General features: G+C 33.2%; 1 protein-coding gene across 3 annotated transcripts in view; it reads left to right on the forward strand.

The window, feature by feature from the left end:
* LOC125049124 (collagen alpha-1(V) chain-like) overlaps nt 1–19500 on the forward strand; it is a 64210-nt gene that overhangs the window by 29966 nt on the left and 14744 nt on the right. For 2 of the 3 annotated variants that reach the window (XM_047648241.1, XM_047648242.1), the window contains exons 3-16: nt 5212–5260; nt 5882–5907; nt 6893–6958; nt 7194–7325; nt 8324–8518; nt 10434–10586; nt 11215–11332; nt 11735–11818; nt 15714–15766; nt 16134–16340; nt 17178–17321; nt 18016–18105; nt 18385–18613; nt 19200–19271. In XM_047648241.1, coding sequence (XP_047504197.1) covers nt 5212–5260; nt 5882–5907; nt 6893–6958; nt 7194–7325; nt 8324–8518; nt 10434–10586; nt 11215–11332; nt 11735–11818; nt 15714–15766; nt 16134–16340; nt 17178–17321; nt 18016–18105; nt 18385–18613; nt 19200–19271 — 1618 coding nt within the window. The remainder of the gene's footprint in view (nt 1–5211; nt 5261–5881; nt 5908–6892; nt 6959–7193; nt 7326–8323; nt 8519–10433; nt 10587–11214; nt 11333–11734; nt 11819–15713; nt 15767–16133; nt 16341–17177; nt 17322–18015; nt 18106–18384; nt 18614–19199; nt 19272–19500) is intronic. The other variant, XM_047648244.1, reaches the window with a different exon arrangement.

The raw sequence follows: 19500 nt of genomic DNA on the forward strand, positions 1-19500 counted from the left end.
TCTACTGCTTCATTTAAGAATAAGTTAAAACTCTTAATGTCTTTAGCCTTGTATCTTCCTTGTTGTTATAGCTGCTAGTTTGTTTGTCGTTCTCCTAATTTATACATTTTGTGCTGTCATGTTTTGTCTTGTTTTACTTCGTATTGTATTTTTTATCAGTGAAACTTTTTGTGGATGTGTCCAATGTGTTTATTTTATGTTTTACTTTTATTTTATTTTTATTGTATAGAGATGTATCTGTTTAGTTTCCTTAATAAATAAATAACATGAGACTGTCATCCCCGAGGTCTTAGGTTTGAGCCTAACAGTGCACCAATTAACTTTTTGTCTATGTACGCATTTAATACTCGTTTGTAAGATGAAGGAAAATGTCGTGAATAAAACCAGCATGCCGTAGCCCCAAAAAGTCGTGACGGCCTGACACAGACACAAAAGGCAGATCACCTACTTTAAATCAAGAATACTTATATAATACTATACTTTAGATCACGAAATATATACATAAGTCTTAGGGCTAGACTTTAAATGTAGCGCCGTTTTTTTCTAAGAATCTTAATAATAATCTAAACAGACACGTTACTATAATTGTCTGTTAATTATAGTGACATCACTATTAAATTAATTATAAGGTGTTTAATGGAAAAAACACACTGTTATATTTATTAAAACCAACACATACGACAGGGTGCCAGCCCTGCGATTCTGTAACTCACTTCACGAACTCACACAGCGGTTTTCGCATCGGCGGTCGCTCTCAAATCAGTAGTGAAGCAGTCATTTTATGATTTGGCATTCTGAAAAGGTGGGAGCTTGTACTTTATTGTTTATCAGAATGCCAAATCATAAAATGACTGCTTCACGACTGATTTGAGAGAGACCGCCGATGCGAAAACCGCTGTGTGAGTTTGTGAAGTGAGTTACAGAATCGCAGGGCTGAAGTCAAAACTGCTATTCCCAAATTATCAATATATATTATATAAGTAGTTTTCAATATTATTATAAGTAACAAGTTTGTTTTATAAATATAATTTCAAATTATGACGGATAGTAATCTATCAGTACCAGGTATATTATAGTACCATTACGTTCGGCCTATTTTCATAACTTAATTTCCGGAGTGAGACTTAGGTCAAATTGGCTGAAAAAACCTAAATACACTGAATTAGGTTTAACAAAACAAAATTAACACTCGTAAGCGAAGAATATATTTCTGTGGCCATTGGTCAGAATATGATAAATGCAATTTCATTACAGAACAAGCAATTAAATTATTAAGAAATCTTAAAGGCACTATTAAAATATGAAACACTGGATATATGAATAAATGTACCATTGTCTGATCTATGACCAAAGACTTATAATCGTTGATGAGATTTCTTTTTTGATTTGACATATAGTAGGGATATCCCTACCGGAGTATATACCCTGAGGTGGTTCAAGTAATTTTTCTCCAGCTACCCTCTATACAGCATAAATCATTTTGTTGACTTACATACTTGAAGTCCTGTCATCCAAGTGGGGCAGAAACCAGCCTGCAGTCCTGGGCAGCTCCCTTAATTTCACTCCACGTTATTCAAGCTTCCTTCGCCTCAGCAATGATGCTTCGTTTCCAGGTCTGTTTTGCCTTGAGAGTTCCAGTCGAAGGCTTGCTTGGCAATGTGACTTGGCGCGTATGACCCACCCATTTCCAATTTCGGCGTTTTTTAGACCTGTCAATTGGCACCTCATTGTTTTTTTTTTTTGGACAATTCGCACCAATTGACCTAGTCCCATGCTAAGCTGGTGAAGTGTTATGGGTACTAGGCAACGGATATACATACATATTTTAGATAGATAGACATATATATACATATTTAAACACCCAAGACCTAAGCACAACATCAAATGCTCATCACATCGATGTTTGTCTCAGCCGGGGATCGAACCCGGGACCCATGGATTCGCAGTCAGGGGTACTAACCACTAGACCAATGATCCGTCAATTGTGTAAATGCAATGCATTGCAAATCGTTTTATTACTACAACGTTCCTATTTAAATAAAAGATTAGTACATAAATCAATATTTTGCTTACTAAAAATATTCTAGTGCTCTACCAAAAATATTTCAATCTGAGAATATGGTCTGAATTTACTCGTTACTATTGAAAATTCCAACAATTTTCCAGTTTGAATTTTTGCCTTTGTACATTACCATAAACTAGTGTAGCATACAAATATTCAGGCGAATGTTCTTAAGAGAAAAACGCAAAGTATTCGGTTCCACATTTGTTCCTAAAACTTTCAGCAAAACAAAACTCTAAGACATTCGAATTCAGATTGTTTCAATACCGATTCTAAGCGGGTATATGAATTATTTATATTTATCTAAGTTCCGAAGTTGGGCGTGACTTGCCTTTAAGTAAATATTTTTCTTCTAATATCGCATGTCTCAGTTCATTAATCTTGTGTCAGTGTTGAAAATGTAATGGAAAGCTTTCTGGGAAATACTCACTTTATTTACCGGTTTCATTATGTTTCTAATTTATTGAAAATTGTATTTTCGAAAGCAAATTAATAAAATTCCACGAAATTTCGTTGTACTAATACTGTAGCAATTTTTTTATTGTAAATTACAAAATTTATAAGTTCAGAATAAATTTGGAACAATGCATCTTTAATACATAATTTATAATCACTTCCGTAGCTTAGTTAACAATCATATAACGTCTGTTATAAATGTTCTGGATCCAATTCCTAGTAGAATACAAATAATTAGAATCACAATATTTTATAAGTTCAGAATAAATTTGGAACAATGCATCTTTAATACATAATTTTTAATCACTTCCGTAGCTTAGTTAACAATCATATAACTTCTGTTATAAATGTTATGGATCCTATTCCTAGTAAAACACAAATAAGAAAGCCGTAGAATGCCGTACACTTGCCTACAAAGACAAAGGATCCGACGAAAATAAGTGATTAATATCACTAAGGATCATAGAAGTTAATAACCAAATGTTCTTTATTGGAATCGCCCCATAAAACCAATTGCAAAGATAACAAATTAAATATTTATGAGTCACGAATGGTCATTATAATTAATGGTATTTCCTAATTGTCATTTATGAACCCATTTCAAATGGATGACGAATTAAAGCAATGTGTATAAATTACGATGACAAAACAAATTTCGCCAACTTATCTTTCGTATAAAACGAACACCAAAACTGAGTGTTTTGTATCACGAAATACACCCATTAGTGACCAGGTCAGTGTCCACGATAATTTGATGATGCTTTTTAAGACTTCACTATGATGGATGTTATACTCTGTACATTAATAATGTAATAACAATATTTAATGTGGATGGTCATTGATATAAATATGAAAAGAAAGTAATGTTATTCGGTGTTTTTATAAATATTTTCATCTACTATACTACAGATCTAGTTACGTCACATTTGTCAGTCGACCGTGAATAGAAATGTATTACTTAAATAATATAAAAAGATTTTTTTTGTCTAATGCTTGATAAATATTGATAGATACAGCGATTTTCTTTTAATAACACGCCATCAAAGCGAAAATTAAAATGAATTGTAACTTAAACTAAAATATTTTTTCTTCTAAACCTCTTCAGTTCTTCATATTTTCTGTTATTTACTAAAAGTTTGCTTAAGGCTTACTAGTGAAAGTGCCGTAATTTATTACGATTTTTACATTTAAAATACCTTGGTTACAAAGAGTATATTGTGAAAATATCGCACTCCAACGTTATGAGATTTTCTTCTTCATAAATTACCAACATTATGAATTATTATTACATGCGTTACAGAGCATGACAATAGCGATATGACCTTATTAAGACCATTATATTACATGCGGCATTACTTACGTTGACATTCTTAAATTTTATCCCCAGGGAAATGTCGTGATTCGCAGCGTACGTTCTCGGCAATAACTCAGTTTGAATGACGTAAAATTGTAATAATTTTAGCTAAATTATTCTATACCGTAATTTAAAAATTTATCTTCTGAATGTTCATTATGATGATTAAAAAATAAATCCGACGGAAAGTATAAAAAGTGTTTACTATATGTTAATAAGTCTGTTCTTCTGCACCTGCACCTTTATATATATATATATATATATATATATAATAGTATCAATCGCTTATACTGGGAATAAATAAGGCGCAACTGCGTTTATCTGTGAATACAAAAGAAACAACATTTAAAGCCTATATTCTAGGTTTTATAAAGTATAATAATATAATAAAAAAATTAAAAATATCTTACATATATTATGTCAAGTCGCATAAATTAAACATCGTCGATCAGACGGCAAAGACAACATTACAAAAGAGTTTATATAAAATACAATATAGACAAGAGTTTGTATAGGAAAATATATTATGTTTTCCTTACATATATATAATTATTATTCTATTAACGACTCAAAGCACGACTTCAAGGTCATTAATGCGAAATGGATCTAAGTTTAAATGTAATCAACGGAATGGTTATCAAAGTGTCTCTCGTCAAATCTTGCTACAAACTTCGCAATAGTTTTAAGATTGCGTGTGGTTGTAAGTAGTAGTAAGCGCTGAATCTCTATAGTCTATATGTCTGAATCGCATCTAGTATAATCTTAATATATATAAATTACGTGTCACGTTGTTTGTCCGCTATGGACTCCTAAACCACCGAACCGATATCAATCAAATTTGCACACCGTGTGCAGTTTGATCTAACTTAAAAGATAGGAAAGCTTATATCTCAATTTATACCCGCAATATTATTTTTTTGCAAAATATTAGTTTGTTATTTAATAGTCACAATTCTAACAGATGGCGCTGTGTTGAAAGTACCAACGTTTCAAATAAACTACAATTTAATGGCATTACCACCAAAAAAGCATGGTAGTCCCCATGACTGGTGTTCTCCTACCGTTTCCCTTGAAAAGGTTACTACTATGTAATATAACTAAAACCTTAGCCACAGCAACGCTTGGCCGGTCTGCTAGTTAAATATATATAGAGAACGAAAATAATAACAATTTCAATTCAAAAACAAAATTTAAACGCTCATTACACTACAGTGTATTTATGTTAAAATATTTTTGATCAATCTCACTGAGTCCACTTCAATATTACGCCGCAATAGCTGCAGTAACAAAACAAAATGGAATCGTTCAACAATGGTTAATGGCGCTTTATTTATTTCAGGTGAATCCAGATGAAAACCGATTACCCATCGTATCCCACTCTTCGCCATGTGAGTATTCGCCAAACTGAAATTGACAAGTGTTTTACGAGCGCTCGTTTTTAAAACGGTTATTTTGAATTTAGAATGTTTTAGTTCGTTTTTGTATAGTTTGAATATTCGTAAATTTTACTAGTTGGTTAGTTTAAAGGTAAAAAATATCATATAGAGGTTAATCTATGATTACATTTGGATGTTTTGTTTGGTTACTTTGGAACATTAATAAAATTCATTGATTTTCAGGTCCTAAAGTTACAACAAAGCTTTAATGTTATATTTTTACTAGCTGATCCGGCAAACGTCGTTTTGCCATGTATATCATTTATAATAAAAAATAGGGATTGATCGTAGAGGGGTGAAAATTAGGGGTTGTATGTATTTTTAATGCTGTAAAATAAAAATAAAATATCTAAAAATAAAAATTTAGGGGTGGACTACCCTTAACATTTAGGGGATGAAAAATAGATGTTGTCCGATTCTCAGACATATCCAATATGCACACAAAATTTCATGAGAATCGGTCAAGCCGTTTCGGAGGAGTTTAACTACAAACACCGCGATACGAGAATTTTATATATTAGATTAATATTGTCAATTTAATATTATCTTTTATAACTATATTTCTGTTTATAGTTGTTCACAAAGGACAGAAAGGCGATGTAAGTATATTTTATAGTATTTATCTAGCTGCTAGACTTCAATAATTTCAATTCTAACCTTAAGATTTACACCACAACAGCTTGAAACTATTAGTATAGATATGCTTTTGATTTTTCTTTGTATATTATTACCGTTTTAATTGCCTAGAGGACTGAATTGTTTCTCTCTAGATTATTTTAATACGTTCAGGTCAGAATATCCGATCTCTGCCTGGATAAACAATATTGCGGGTTATAAGGTACAAAATATTTACAAGAAGACTTTAATAAAACAAATGCGAAGGTATGGTATTGCCACTCAAAGATTTTGAAGTTTTATATTATTGTATTCTCCATAACGTGTTTTACAAACATATATTATGTACTAGCAGACCGGCCAAGCGTTGATGTGGCTAAGGTTTTTGTTATATTACATAGTAGCAAACTATTCAAGGGAAACGGTAGGGGAACACCAGTCATGGGGACCACCACGCTTTTTTGGTGGTTATGACATTAAATTGTAGCTTATGAGAAACCTTGGTACTTTCAACACAGCGCCATCTGTTAGAATTGTGACTATCAAATAATAAACAAATATTTTGCTGTAAAATAATATTGCGGGTATAAATTGAGATGTAAGCTATCCTATCCTTTAAGTTAGATCAAACTGCACACGGTGTGCAAATTTGATTGAAATCGGTTCAGTAGTTTAGGAGTCCATAGCGGACAAACAACGTGACACATAATTTATATATATTAAGATGTGTAAATTTATAAAACACTTTTACGAAATCACTTATTAAATGCGCGGTTTGTAGAAAAATCTCGTTGCTCTGGTATTTAGAAAAAGTACGATGAAGAATAATTATAAACTATGGCGTGGCGAAATAAAACACATTAAAACAAAACAACCGGAACTGTCTCAATAAATTCATGCGATAACAGACTCCTTGTCCGTATGTATAATAGAAAAGATGATATCATTTTGAAACTTTGTATTGTTCAGAGATTAGCCGAGGACGGAGATTTGGGACCTTCCGGAGCGGGAAAACCGGAACGGCCTAATACTAATGTATGTTTATATTCTATTTATTCTTGGATTTAACTTCCGGCCTTGTTCGAAATTTGAATTTGCATAAGTGTTTGTTTGAAAGTGTATCTTGGAATTTATATCGAGGAGTACATTGAGTTTGTTTCAAAACTTCCTCATGCTATTTTTATGAAGCTGTAATTCGACTCTATTGATGTCCAAGTTCAACTGATTTTGTTCTTACCTTTTATTAATGTCACATTTGTTCTATCCACAGATATCATCTCAATGCAAATGCAGCATCAACGACATATCAGTAATGCTGACGAACATACCAAGTATACGTGGCCCTCCAGGACCTCAGGGACCCACTGGCGCAGATGGTACTACCGGCGCACCTGGAAAAACGGTACGTATAATTTTTTTCTTTTGTTTCTAAAATAAATTAAGGAAACCTTATTTTGCTAACTTTACTTATTTAAACCACGTTATCGCTAAATAATCTAAGATATTATTACTGTCATCAAATGTGTGTCCGCACGGCACGATGGCTCAAAGAAAATGTCAGCGCGTCAACAACTCGCTTTTAAAATATACACAAAAATATCCACTAAACAGACAGAAATTAATTTTCTCCAAGTCTCAATATTAATAGGGCTAAATATATATTTGATCTAACCCTACCCTAGGTAGATTCCGTGTCAATTATTTTTAAGTTGGTTTTTGATATACAATAATTATCAATTACCGCAATCGATAAATTATATACATATATAACTTTCCTCCAAGGTTTAAATATATTATAATTACCGCAGTGCCTATTTCGAGTAATAGATGTGGGTGGAATCCCTTTAATTTTACCAATCATTCTACCCACGCAAACTGTTTCTTAGTTTCATAAAACACAATTTATTTTAATACTAAAACTCTAAATTCCTACTTATTTTAGCTTCCTTTTTATAATCGACAATCATTTGACTGAGTGATAGTTTTTAACAATGATGTTACGCTTCGTCGCTTGTTTTTAACGCCAATTTAAAAAATATACATATATATATGCCTTTAACTTATTTCACCTTGCAACACTGACTCGAACTAGCCACAATCCGTGGCCGCATATGCTTTGAATAAAAACCTTGCTCTCTTCGCCCCGACTCAACCACGCCTACGCACGTTCTGCTACCGCAAATTTAACACTCGAATTAAAAATTACCAATGTCACATATATAGTACAACATTTGAAGAAATCTACTCGACAATATGTTGTATAAATAAACAAGTAAGGACGGGCCTGGGCAGTTGAATAAAATGTGATTTTTTTCATAGACAGACAGTAGCCAAGGTAATTTGTTAAGACAATTTATAGTCATTTAAATTTAAGAGTGTAAAAACCTTTTCACTAAACAGGGACAAATGGGAGAACAAGGGCCACCTGGTCCAGCAGGACCAAAAGGTGACAGAGGAGATAGAGGTGAATCCGGTATGCCAGGGGTTGAAGGACAACCAGGTTCAAAAGGGGAACCTGGATCTGATGGTACTCCTGGTCTTCAGGGCCCATCTGGCCCTCCTGGACCTCCTGGATCTATCACTCCAATGCTATTGGTGAGTAAACAGATCTTAATAGCTTCTGCCAATCAGTTCAGCTGTTATTGCTTCAAATAATAATAATAATTACGTACTCCAAAAGAAACACACAATAATAAGATAATGTAAATGAGCAGGTATACTGTTGTTTTATCAACTTATTATCAAACTACCCTTAAATTGAATGTTAAAGTTGAGAGAGAAACTAAATTATACATTTTGTGGCCTAAATGAAACTTTGTTTCCACTCAAACGAAAAAGTATATTTGAATAATTGAGCATTATACTTCTTTGCTTAGAAATCAAAGAAAATTGATGTGAACGTTTTATTTGAATTATTCATGACTGAATCTTCCCAACAAACTTCCTCTATCTCTCTAAAATATCTTTCAAATACCGTGTATTGGTAATTAAACTTTACTTTGCTTTCATGTTTTTAGCTAAAAGTAAACGCATATGTTTACTTAGGATGTATATTAATAGACCGTAACGGCCTACAGGACATGTTAACAAAGCACAGACCATGCCTGGAATGGTTCTGCGAAAAAATTATTAAATATCTAAAGGAGGCAAACAAAAATGAAGAACGTGTCTCTCAAGCAATTGCGCCCCGGCTCACCATAAAAATTGCATTACCGATGTAGCCGGGGCGTTTATCGCGAGACGCGTAACACGAATGAGTAATTAGTTTATGTATATTTTCAGTAAAAATGTATGAGATAGAAAAAGTCCCTGGACACAATGGCAGGGGAGGAAAAAATAAATAAATGGCAGGGCGGGGGGAGAAGAAAGTATTATTATATAAAAAAACTTTAGAGGTGTCAAGGGACACCCGGATGGAACGAAATTGCTTTCGATTAATTTATATGTTAATTGGTATCATAACAGTATGATAGATTTTCTCGACACCAATCTTACGACGAAAAGAAAAGCCAACATCACGAGGTGTTCCCAGGCGGTCACCCATCCAAGTACTGACCTCGCCCGACGTTGCTTAACTTCGGTGGTGTATTACAATAGCAAATAGCAAAAAAGTGTCGTGACAACTTTTCGTAAGAATTTTTTCCGTCTAGCCCCCTTTCACAACGCGCGATAAGGAACTTCGTTCCAAAAACTGATATAACTTCAACAAATCTTTGAGTTTAGTTACCTTTATTTAATTTTTAAAAGATGTTCAAGGTGATGATTTTTAATCAGATCAAATAGTGTTTTGTATAAACATATAATTGTGTGTATTAACTGAGCCTAACGCGTAGGTTGTGTAGCTCAGGGGTATACGGCAAAAGCCTTTAATTGGTAGAAATCATTAAATCAATGAAACAAATTAATCGATTCTATTTGGTTTTGAGTCTTCAGGTACAGGGCAAAACCATTCCTATTTCAGACAAAAAAAATAATTTATTTATAGTATACATAATCACAAAGAAAAAAAAAAGTTTACGACAGACAGACAATTTATATACCAATTGCGCGTAAAAAAAAGAAACACGGCGATTAAAAAGAGTGGCGGAGAGTTTATTGCCAGTTCTTCTCTTACGTTCTACGCCCTTGATTTGAGAACTGGCAGTAAATGTAAAATTAGAAGCATTAATATCTATTTCTTTAATGACGAATCACAAGTGTACATTGTTACCTACGTGAATAAATGATTTTTGAATTTTGAAAAACGGCACAACACCCATTGAAACATCGACGCTTCAAGATCGCCGATGCAAGAAACCTGTTTTCGACGAGAATCATTCGAATACAGCATGTCTGATTAATATATTATTTTTTGTTTTATATAGTGATTATAGTATATTCAAATATACATATAGTATGTTTCCATAAGTGGCTACAAAATTTAAGTTTAATTGTACAGTAGTTCACAAACGTTACAACAATCCATCTCGGCTAAACACCTTTAACATAATAGTTCTCACTATTCTGACAGGAATCAACGGGATTATACGGGGCTGATAGGATCCCTGGCCCTCCGGGGGACAGAGGTCCGATGGGTCTCGCAGGTCCGCCCGGCGAAAGAGGATATACCGGCAATAAAGGGGAGAAAGGATTACACGGATCCAAAGGGGACAAAGGGGAAAGGGTGAGCAATTTATCATTACGACACCGAGTGACGCTTTACATGAAATTAATGATTGAATCCTGTTTCGTGTTTATTTCATGGTTTTATTTACTTTGATTTTAATTATTCAGTAATAGCTTTAAAATGGGTATTTATCAGGAGAGTTAATGAAATCGTTAGATTCCTTATGTAATTTAATTTGGGAGCATTTGGTGATCGGAACCCAAGCGTAAAACTAGTGATTAATTAATTTCAACTCTTTCATCCTTTACTTTGATCAAAGTGCAAATATCCGTTCACTTTTAATTGCTCTAACTTTGATCTTTGGTAGCTGAGTTGAGACTTTTTAAGTCTGAATAAAATTTTCAAAAATTTTTTTTTGTATTATATTTTATAACGCAGTATATTTCATAAACATTCGAAAAATATAATGTTAATAGTTCCTTGATAGTGATCGAGGCATTATTTAATCCTACAAAGTTATATAGAAACTCATATAAACTCAAATTCACGGACGAAATCCGGAAATAAACTTCGCGAAAACGCAATAACGTACCGTTTGACCCTCGTAACATTATGTGACTAGGAGCGAAGATTATAACTACGTTATAACCCTGTAAATGCGATATTCGTCATGGCTATGTTATAGGGTTATACGGGAGCGCGAGGCCCACACGGCGCGAAGGGCGAGCGCGGCCAACCCGGAAAAGACGGCCTGCCCGGTCTCCCAGGCTCGCACGGCCGACCGGCGGAAAAAGGCGAGAAAGGTAACAAACTAACTCAACCATCAAATTTTATGTTTCACTATGCCTTTTATTTATGCGAGTGAAACGCGTTCGCAAGATTTTAAGGCTTTATTGCAACGATTCGGAAAATCTTTATTTCACAACCGGACCCTTGAGATAGGATTCCGTAACAGTGCCTACGCATTATTTATTGTTATACGTCGTTTTAAATCTTCAATTGTACCGCTTGTTTCATTTTAGCTTCAAAGAGTTTTTTTTCCATTGTTTGGGATATTTCTGTCTTTATAGCAATATAAACGTCTTTTATCTTGCTTTCATGCGATTTGAGATGGATGTAGGCAGGTCGTAATTGTTGCTTTGAATATTTTATACCCAATATGCTCGTTCGTAAGGTTAAGTGGCTTATGTTTTTATTACATTTAGGTGTTCGAGGTCTACCTGGGCCGCCGGGGCCTTCTTTGACTGCGGTTTCTGAAAATTCTGTTCTAGGAGATCTTGCAAGAACAGGTATGGTATTACGTATTTTTAAAAATTAGTAATGGTGACACATACTTCAGTTTTTGTACTTGATTCTATATTGAATACATTTTTGTCGATAGTTAACAATTAATTTAAATAAAGTTAGTTAAATGTCTAACTGCAAGTTAAACGAAAAACCATATTGTTTTATACACAGCTAAGAAAATAATTACTCATAAAATCACATTAATCTAATAGCACTTCGTCATTATCATATTAATTACATTACATAGACCAGAAATGTAATGCGTTATGCTAATTATGTTAGGGATTATGGTAACTACTATTGTATAAAAGCTAGTCTCCTGAGATTTCAATTCACATTACTGTTTATTAAATTAAATCAACCGTATAACTTATTTATAAAAATACAATTTTGTCTACTGAAATGTATAAAAATTGTATTTAACAATGTGTACTCCACTTACTAAAGAGTTTTTAGTACGATCTGATATGAATAAAAACAATGTTCCAAATATTTATCAAACACTACGTGCCCGCGATCACTATTATTTCCGGTGTATTTTTGAAATTGTATTTCTGCATACAATGCACAAATTGCTGTAGGGCCAAAAAAATAAATAAATCATTAGATAATTGGGTGCAATGTAATGTGTGATTGTAATTACAAAAATAATTATTCTATGTTTATGAAAAATAATCGGAGTTGTTACTAAATTGAACTCGTTGCGTTGGTACTTTATTATATAGTTATATCTATTTTCTCTCAATGGTTCTTTCATCGCGGGATCTAGTTAGTAGCACACGTTACTTTGTAGAGAAGTCCATCGTCAGGGTTTGAACCCAAGACTCAGACACCTGGACACATTATAATTCTCAAAGGCTATGCGCAAAACCATAGATTTATTTCGCATCATAGATTATCGTTTGTGCAAATATGTTTCCTTATAACCCAACCATTTCATAGCGTAAACTCCGTATAGCCCAAGGAATTACGCCACAGATAATGTGTCAATTGAATGACAATTGCAGTCATTACGATGATCAGGTCCGTGAGGATAAACGAAATTCAATATTAATGATCTTATGTAATGGAATTACTATAGGATTGATAAATAAACAACCATACAAACAAAACACTAAGAATTATTACCATTAACGATTAATGGGCGGTCGTATTGCTACGAGTAGTTTCTTCATATTCAGACATCTATATAGTTAAAACCAAATTATACTTTTACGTATGTTATATAACCTTTCCGTTACCCAAAAATAAGTTATTACAAGGAAAAAATATTATTAAATAAACCAGTTGCATTGCATTAGTGAGGTAACAAAATGCATTTAATTATTGAAAAATTAAAAGTCAACTTTAATTATATAATAAAATCACTGGCGCTACCACCATAAAGCCTAAAGTTTGAAAGTTATGCCTAGCTACTAGGCTGTAATTCTATATTGATTTTGAATAATTCAATAAAACCTTTCGAGATACCACGTTTAACCCAAACTTTCACTTACAATGTCTAAAACAAAATCTAAAGTCAAGAAATCTTTTGAAAAGTTCTCAAGTCGCAAAAGTTTTGATTGCTAGTGTTTCCGTAATGGCTTCGAAAACTAGTTTTCAAAGTTTACTCTCAATGTCAAATATACGCGCTCATACACAATTAAATTTTCATGACATTGGAACTGGACCGACACGACTTTGAAAATGTATGCCTAAAATATTAGTTAAATCAACGAACAACTCATGGGTTCATTATATAATATTCTGCCATATAAAAAACTCTATAAATTGTATAAATTTATTCGAAAAAGGTCGCAAATTAAATGCCAGCCTTAATGCAGATAAACTTTATACCTAGACCACACATAAATAATCATGCGCTAATTCTAAAAAAAAAATCTAAAGGTGCGTACAGACTATATTACATAACATGTTATACAACATTGCTATACAACATGTTTCAGATAATGTGGACACTGAATGTTATAAAACATGTTATAATAACATGTTATTGATATGTATGCTAGGACGAACCCAGCATCTACGTTTTTTTGTTTTTCTTTTGTTATTTAAAATGGTTATATAACATTATTATATTGCATTGTTATTCTAATGTGTACAGTATTGTTTTATGTTATAATGTTGAATAACAAGGTTACATAATGTGGACGTGTTATAAAACACAAGTTATATAATATGTTACATAGTCTGTACGCACCCTAACATATTTTATTTCCTTATTATAAAACACACGATAATATTTCTTATATCTGAAACCAGTATTCATTGTAAGTAATGATATTTTATAGAAAATATAGACCCATTTCTTAATATAACCCAATGTACCGATAACACGACATCACATTCAATCAGCCATTGGAGCCTAAGTTATAATCCAGCGACCTACTTTACCAAATAATAGAATTAGTTAACCCAATATTAACAACTTACGACCCGGATTCGCGCCGGATACGAAACTTCGCCGCGTAAGAGATTTTTCACTTAATCCTTTGAAAGAAATTGTAAGGCGCAAAACATATCATCCATTTATAAATATTTAACACAAATTTTCACTCAGAAATACCAGTATAGAAGTCCCTGAGTAGTACTTTTGAGGAAACCAGGTTTTTAAATAAATTAAGATCTTCAGAAGATAAAAGATAATCTTAATATACATGAAAAATAAATTGCTAATATTTCACGCATCAAAATTCAAAAATCATTTAATCATATAGGTAACACATTGTACACTTATGACTTGTCAGTAAAGAAATACATATTAATGCTTCTAATTTTACATTTAGTGCCAGTTCTCAAATCAATGGCGTAGAACAGAAGAGAAGAACTGGCAATAAACTCACCGCCACTCTTTTTAATCGCCATGTTGTTTTTTTTTTTACACATCGTTTGTAAGGAGCTGCAACCATTAAACCATGTTCCACATGACATCTTAAGTAATTAATAATAATAACATAAATTAAAAACAAAGAGTTGTACGCATCTCCAGGCATATAAAAAATATTTAGATATTCATGGATTTGGCATGTTGGGCAGACAATTTTTTTATTAGTATTACGCGATCTTATGTAATAAATATGAAAACTTAAGAGTTTTTTTATTGGTACAAGAACTGACATTGTATATACTATTGGAAACATGTTTAAGGTAACGTAATCTTTATCATTAATTGATATAACTTTATAGTTTTATTAATTATTAACTATGTATTTAAACATAAGATCGTCTACAATATTCGCGTTTATTTAAAATTGTATCTTAAACTTATGTTGCGACCACTGTTATATCTGAGAAAATCAATGCTTATAAGTATATAAATATATGTGTGAAATGGTATATAGATTCTCAAACAATACACTCACTCAATATTCATGAGAAACTTGACGTAGAACCACAGACATTTAAGCGGCACTAAACGTATTCGAGGAACACCCTACCCTAAATCCATTTTGTTGGCGCTCACTAATAACTCATTGTTTATGACTTTCCCATAACGTAAACGGAATATAAATGTATGTGAAATCTCGCAAATTCATTCACTACATTCTAAAATCATATTTGCTATTTGGTCCATCTTTCTTGTCCACTTTTAATTGTATTAATAATGATATTGATATCGTAAGCCGGAGTGGCTTCGTTTATGTATTTTAAATACAAAGCTGCCGTTCAGTAATTGTTTTTAATATGTTAATTAAAAACACATTTACCCATGGTTCTGATTAAACGAACAAAACAACAAACAAATAAGGATTTTTTAGTTACAAATAAGGATTTTTAATTACATAATTTGAAGTGAATGCCAACAATAGAAGTTTTCTTTCGTATTTTTTTTCTATAATGACATCAAAATCTCTCTTCCGTGAATTTGGTTATGTGATATATGATATTGTTATGTAGGTCCACGAGACATCGCTAAACTCAAGGGCGATAAGGGAGAACGAGGCGAAAAGGTAATTATAAGCCAGATGTGACTAATAGCTTACTGTGTTCTTTTGTATTGTAAGATATTTTGTTCTAAATTGTTTCATAAATAATAATAAAATGCTGTCAAGATATTTAATAAGACTGTATTGTTTGGCTTATTATATTTAAATAAAACTTTTTTAAATAACTGAAACACGAATCCATTAATTACTTTACTCTGTGAATTCTCGTTGAGTTTTAAATACTATGTATACGTGTATTAAAAAAATAGTAATTAATTTCTGATTAGTTGAATAATTAAAATCTTTTTGTGATATAGATACTGGCTAAGCGCCATTAATTAGGATCTTTATCTTGAAGTAATTAAAATGAATATTAAATTATTAAAAACAGGGCGAAAAAGGAACGCGAGGTATTGAAGGTCCACAAGGATTTCCGGGTAACGATGGAAAGGCTGGGGACCGCGGAGATATTGGTCCGTCAGGACTCCCTGGAGCGCAAGGTGCTACAGGATTAACTGGGCCCAAAGGTGATAAAGGAGATTCTGGACCACCCGGTCCTGTTGCTATATCGAGAGAAGAAGCTGTTATTATGACCAAGGTACTATAGAGAAATTAGCATTTAAAATAATAATTCTTAATTCACCTGCAGAACTGGATTAAATATATCCAATCCAATCCAACTGTTTTAAAATTAATTAGACTCGTAGCAATTACGAGTGATTTCGATATAGAAATATGAAGAACGTCATTTTATTCTTATATAAGGAAAGCGGCAGTAAACATTTTTTTCTATATAATACTAGCTGCTCCCGCGAACTTCGTTTCTCCTTAATGCCTAGCCTACCTTTTTAGTACATACCAACATGGAACATTTTACTATGCTACCCTAGAGACTGTACGGTTTTCTGAATGAAAACTTTTAGGTTTTTCTGTGATATTTCTCTATATAAACTTCAGAGTAATAAGGTACTAACAAATAAAAAATAGGGATTGATCGTAGAGGGTAGATGAAAATTAAGGGTTGTATGTATTTTATCATAAAAACAAAAAAAATATTGGGGTGCACATTTCTTATCACTTAGGGGTTTGAAAGATAGATTAGAGAGAGTAGCCGATTCTCAGACTTACTGAATATGCATAAAAAAATTCATAAGAATCGGTAGAGCCGTTTCGGAGGAGTATGGGAACGAACATTGTGACACGAGAATTATATATATTAGATTTATTTTAAAGTCAAATTCATATCATAACATAAAGGTACATTCTTCCTTGTATAAGGTGTATATGTCTAATACAATGACACGTAGTTGTTTAATGTACCTACTTTAGTAGGATGTCATAAAATTTCTTTTGTTATCCGTGTGACAGCTTTTAAGGGTCGTTGCCCTTGCTAAGTTTGTTGGAATATATTTTATCTGTATGTAATTTTTACTAGGGTGATAAAGGTGAAACAGGTCCTAGGGGAAAAAGAGGTCACCCTGGAGCTCCTGGACCAAGAGGAGCGCCGGGTCTGCCTGGACCCCCTGGCATTCCTGGTACTAATGGAGTATCTGGAGACATTGGACTACCTGGGTGGACTGTGAGTATTATCATTGTAGAATGCGTAGTTCTGGCGTAGAAAAACTTATCAAATTATTATAACAATTTTAACTAGGCTAATATTTTTTCTGCTGACGTAAGCGTAATGCTACGCTTTTAAATACTATCCTTAATTACATCAATTATGTAACTTACTATATGTTTTACTTCGTCCGTTATTCAAAATTGGAATTCATATCATTTAAGAACATTATTATATTTTTTATACGTACATGTTTCATTAAATTTTAAATAAAAAGTTTTACGGCATATTAAATAAAATAAATCAGTGGCGCTACAACCTCTTTAGGTCTTGGCCTCAGATTTCTGAATCTGTTTCATGATCATTTTTAAATCTAAGCAAGTAAGATCAGCCTCCAGTGCCAGACACACGCCGTCGACTTTTTGGGTGTAAGTGTTGTCGGTTTCCTCACGATGTTTTCTTTCACCGTTCGAGCAAATGTTAAATTCGCACATATATGGTGCACAGCCGGGGATTGAACCTACGACCTCAGGTATGAGAGTCGCACGCTGAAGCCACTAGGCCAACACTGCTCATTACAACATAGTAACATGAATAAAGATACTGTCAGGATAAATTATCGAGTTTGCATCAAGAATCATGATCGGATAATCCATTAATTTAAGTACTTATTTAGTATATCTCGTAAATCCTATGAAATCGTATTTAATAGGGTCCACCTGGGATCGCCGGCCCTCCGGGCACTCAGGGTCCAAAAGGTGAAAAAGGGGAGCCGGGAATTGCTTTAGCGGACCTTGAAAAGGTAAATCTGAAATTCAAACACGGTTATTGAGCGGAAACGAATAAATTAGACTACTCCATTAATTATCGCCTTTTTAGACCGAGGCGTGCCTCATTTTTTATAATTCGAATATGGTGTTTTGTTAAGCGAAATTTGGGGAAGGGTGGTTATAATTACGGTTTCCTTATAATAAATTATTAAACCTAAGAAAATATAAAACTGTTTTTGAGCTGTTAATACTTTATATGTAGGTATTAGTATTTCCTTTTTACATAAATCATAACGTTATATTTTCTTCAGTTGAAAGGTGATAAGGGTGAACGTGGTTTAGATGGAACTCCAGGTACAAATGGGAAGGATGGGCCCCGAGGTCCACCTGGACCTCCAGGTACCTCTTCAAACGTTCAGTACATCCCTGTGCCGGGTCCGCCCGGACCCCCGGGACCACCAGGAACAAGTACAACAAACGAACTTCCATTGGACACTTTGACAGATAGCCCGGGAATTAATCGTCTTGAAACTACGGAAGGTCAGTTTTGAGTCGTATTACCAATGCTTTGTTGGTTTATTATTCTTAATATACAGTAAAAGTTAAAAAATAACATACACGGCCTATACATCAGCCTACGCTATAATTAAAGATAGTTGTTCAATTATATGAGTCAAAAATCGAAGTAGGTATAAAGCTTAGTTTAAAAATGAATGTATTTACTGACTGCCCTGTAACTGAGCTAATAGCAAAATTTGCATAAAAACCTCACCTACTTTACCTTTATAATATAGGTCAGGATTAGGATTAAGATTGTTCAGGTAGAAAAATGTTCATACTGCCAACTCATTTTAGCAAAAAGAAACGTGGGGGACACGTAGTCGTAGCGTTAATAACGGGTGGCTTCGTGCGTTGTATTCGTAGCACCCAAGCATTCGTAGCGTATACGTAGCGGCTACACTTGGTATCTTAATAAGGGGACTTTGTAAATGGCTTAAGATGTTGAAGCGCAGCTTAAGTCTAACGGTTAAGCATATCTTTGATAAAAAAAGTACGAGGTATTGGACCCAAAAACCGATAGCATATGTCAGGGACAGAAGCAACTTAAAATATTAAAATATTTTAGGAAAATCGCGTGACGCACTGCAAATACTTCGAAATTTAAATAATTTGATGCAGTACCGACAAGGAGCATACCGTAAGTTTCTAAGTAATATTGCAACCTTTATTGTTAATAATCAACCCCTTTTTTGCGTAGTATATGTATGTATTAAATACTCTATTTTCAGTGAATATTATCTTAAAAATAATGTCTTTTAACACTAACATATTCATCACATCACATATTCGAACGTATACTACTTTAAAAGGATTAAATCTATCTCAGACTTAGTACAATTATATCTGTTTGAAAAAGATTTAAATTG

Source organism: Pieris napi, chromosome 4 (genome assembly GCF_905475465.1).
Source record: "Pieris napi chromosome 4, ilPieNapi1.2, whole genome shotgun sequence".
Taxonomy (NCBI): domain Eukaryota; kingdom Metazoa; phylum Arthropoda; class Insecta; order Lepidoptera; family Pieridae; genus Pieris; species Pieris napi.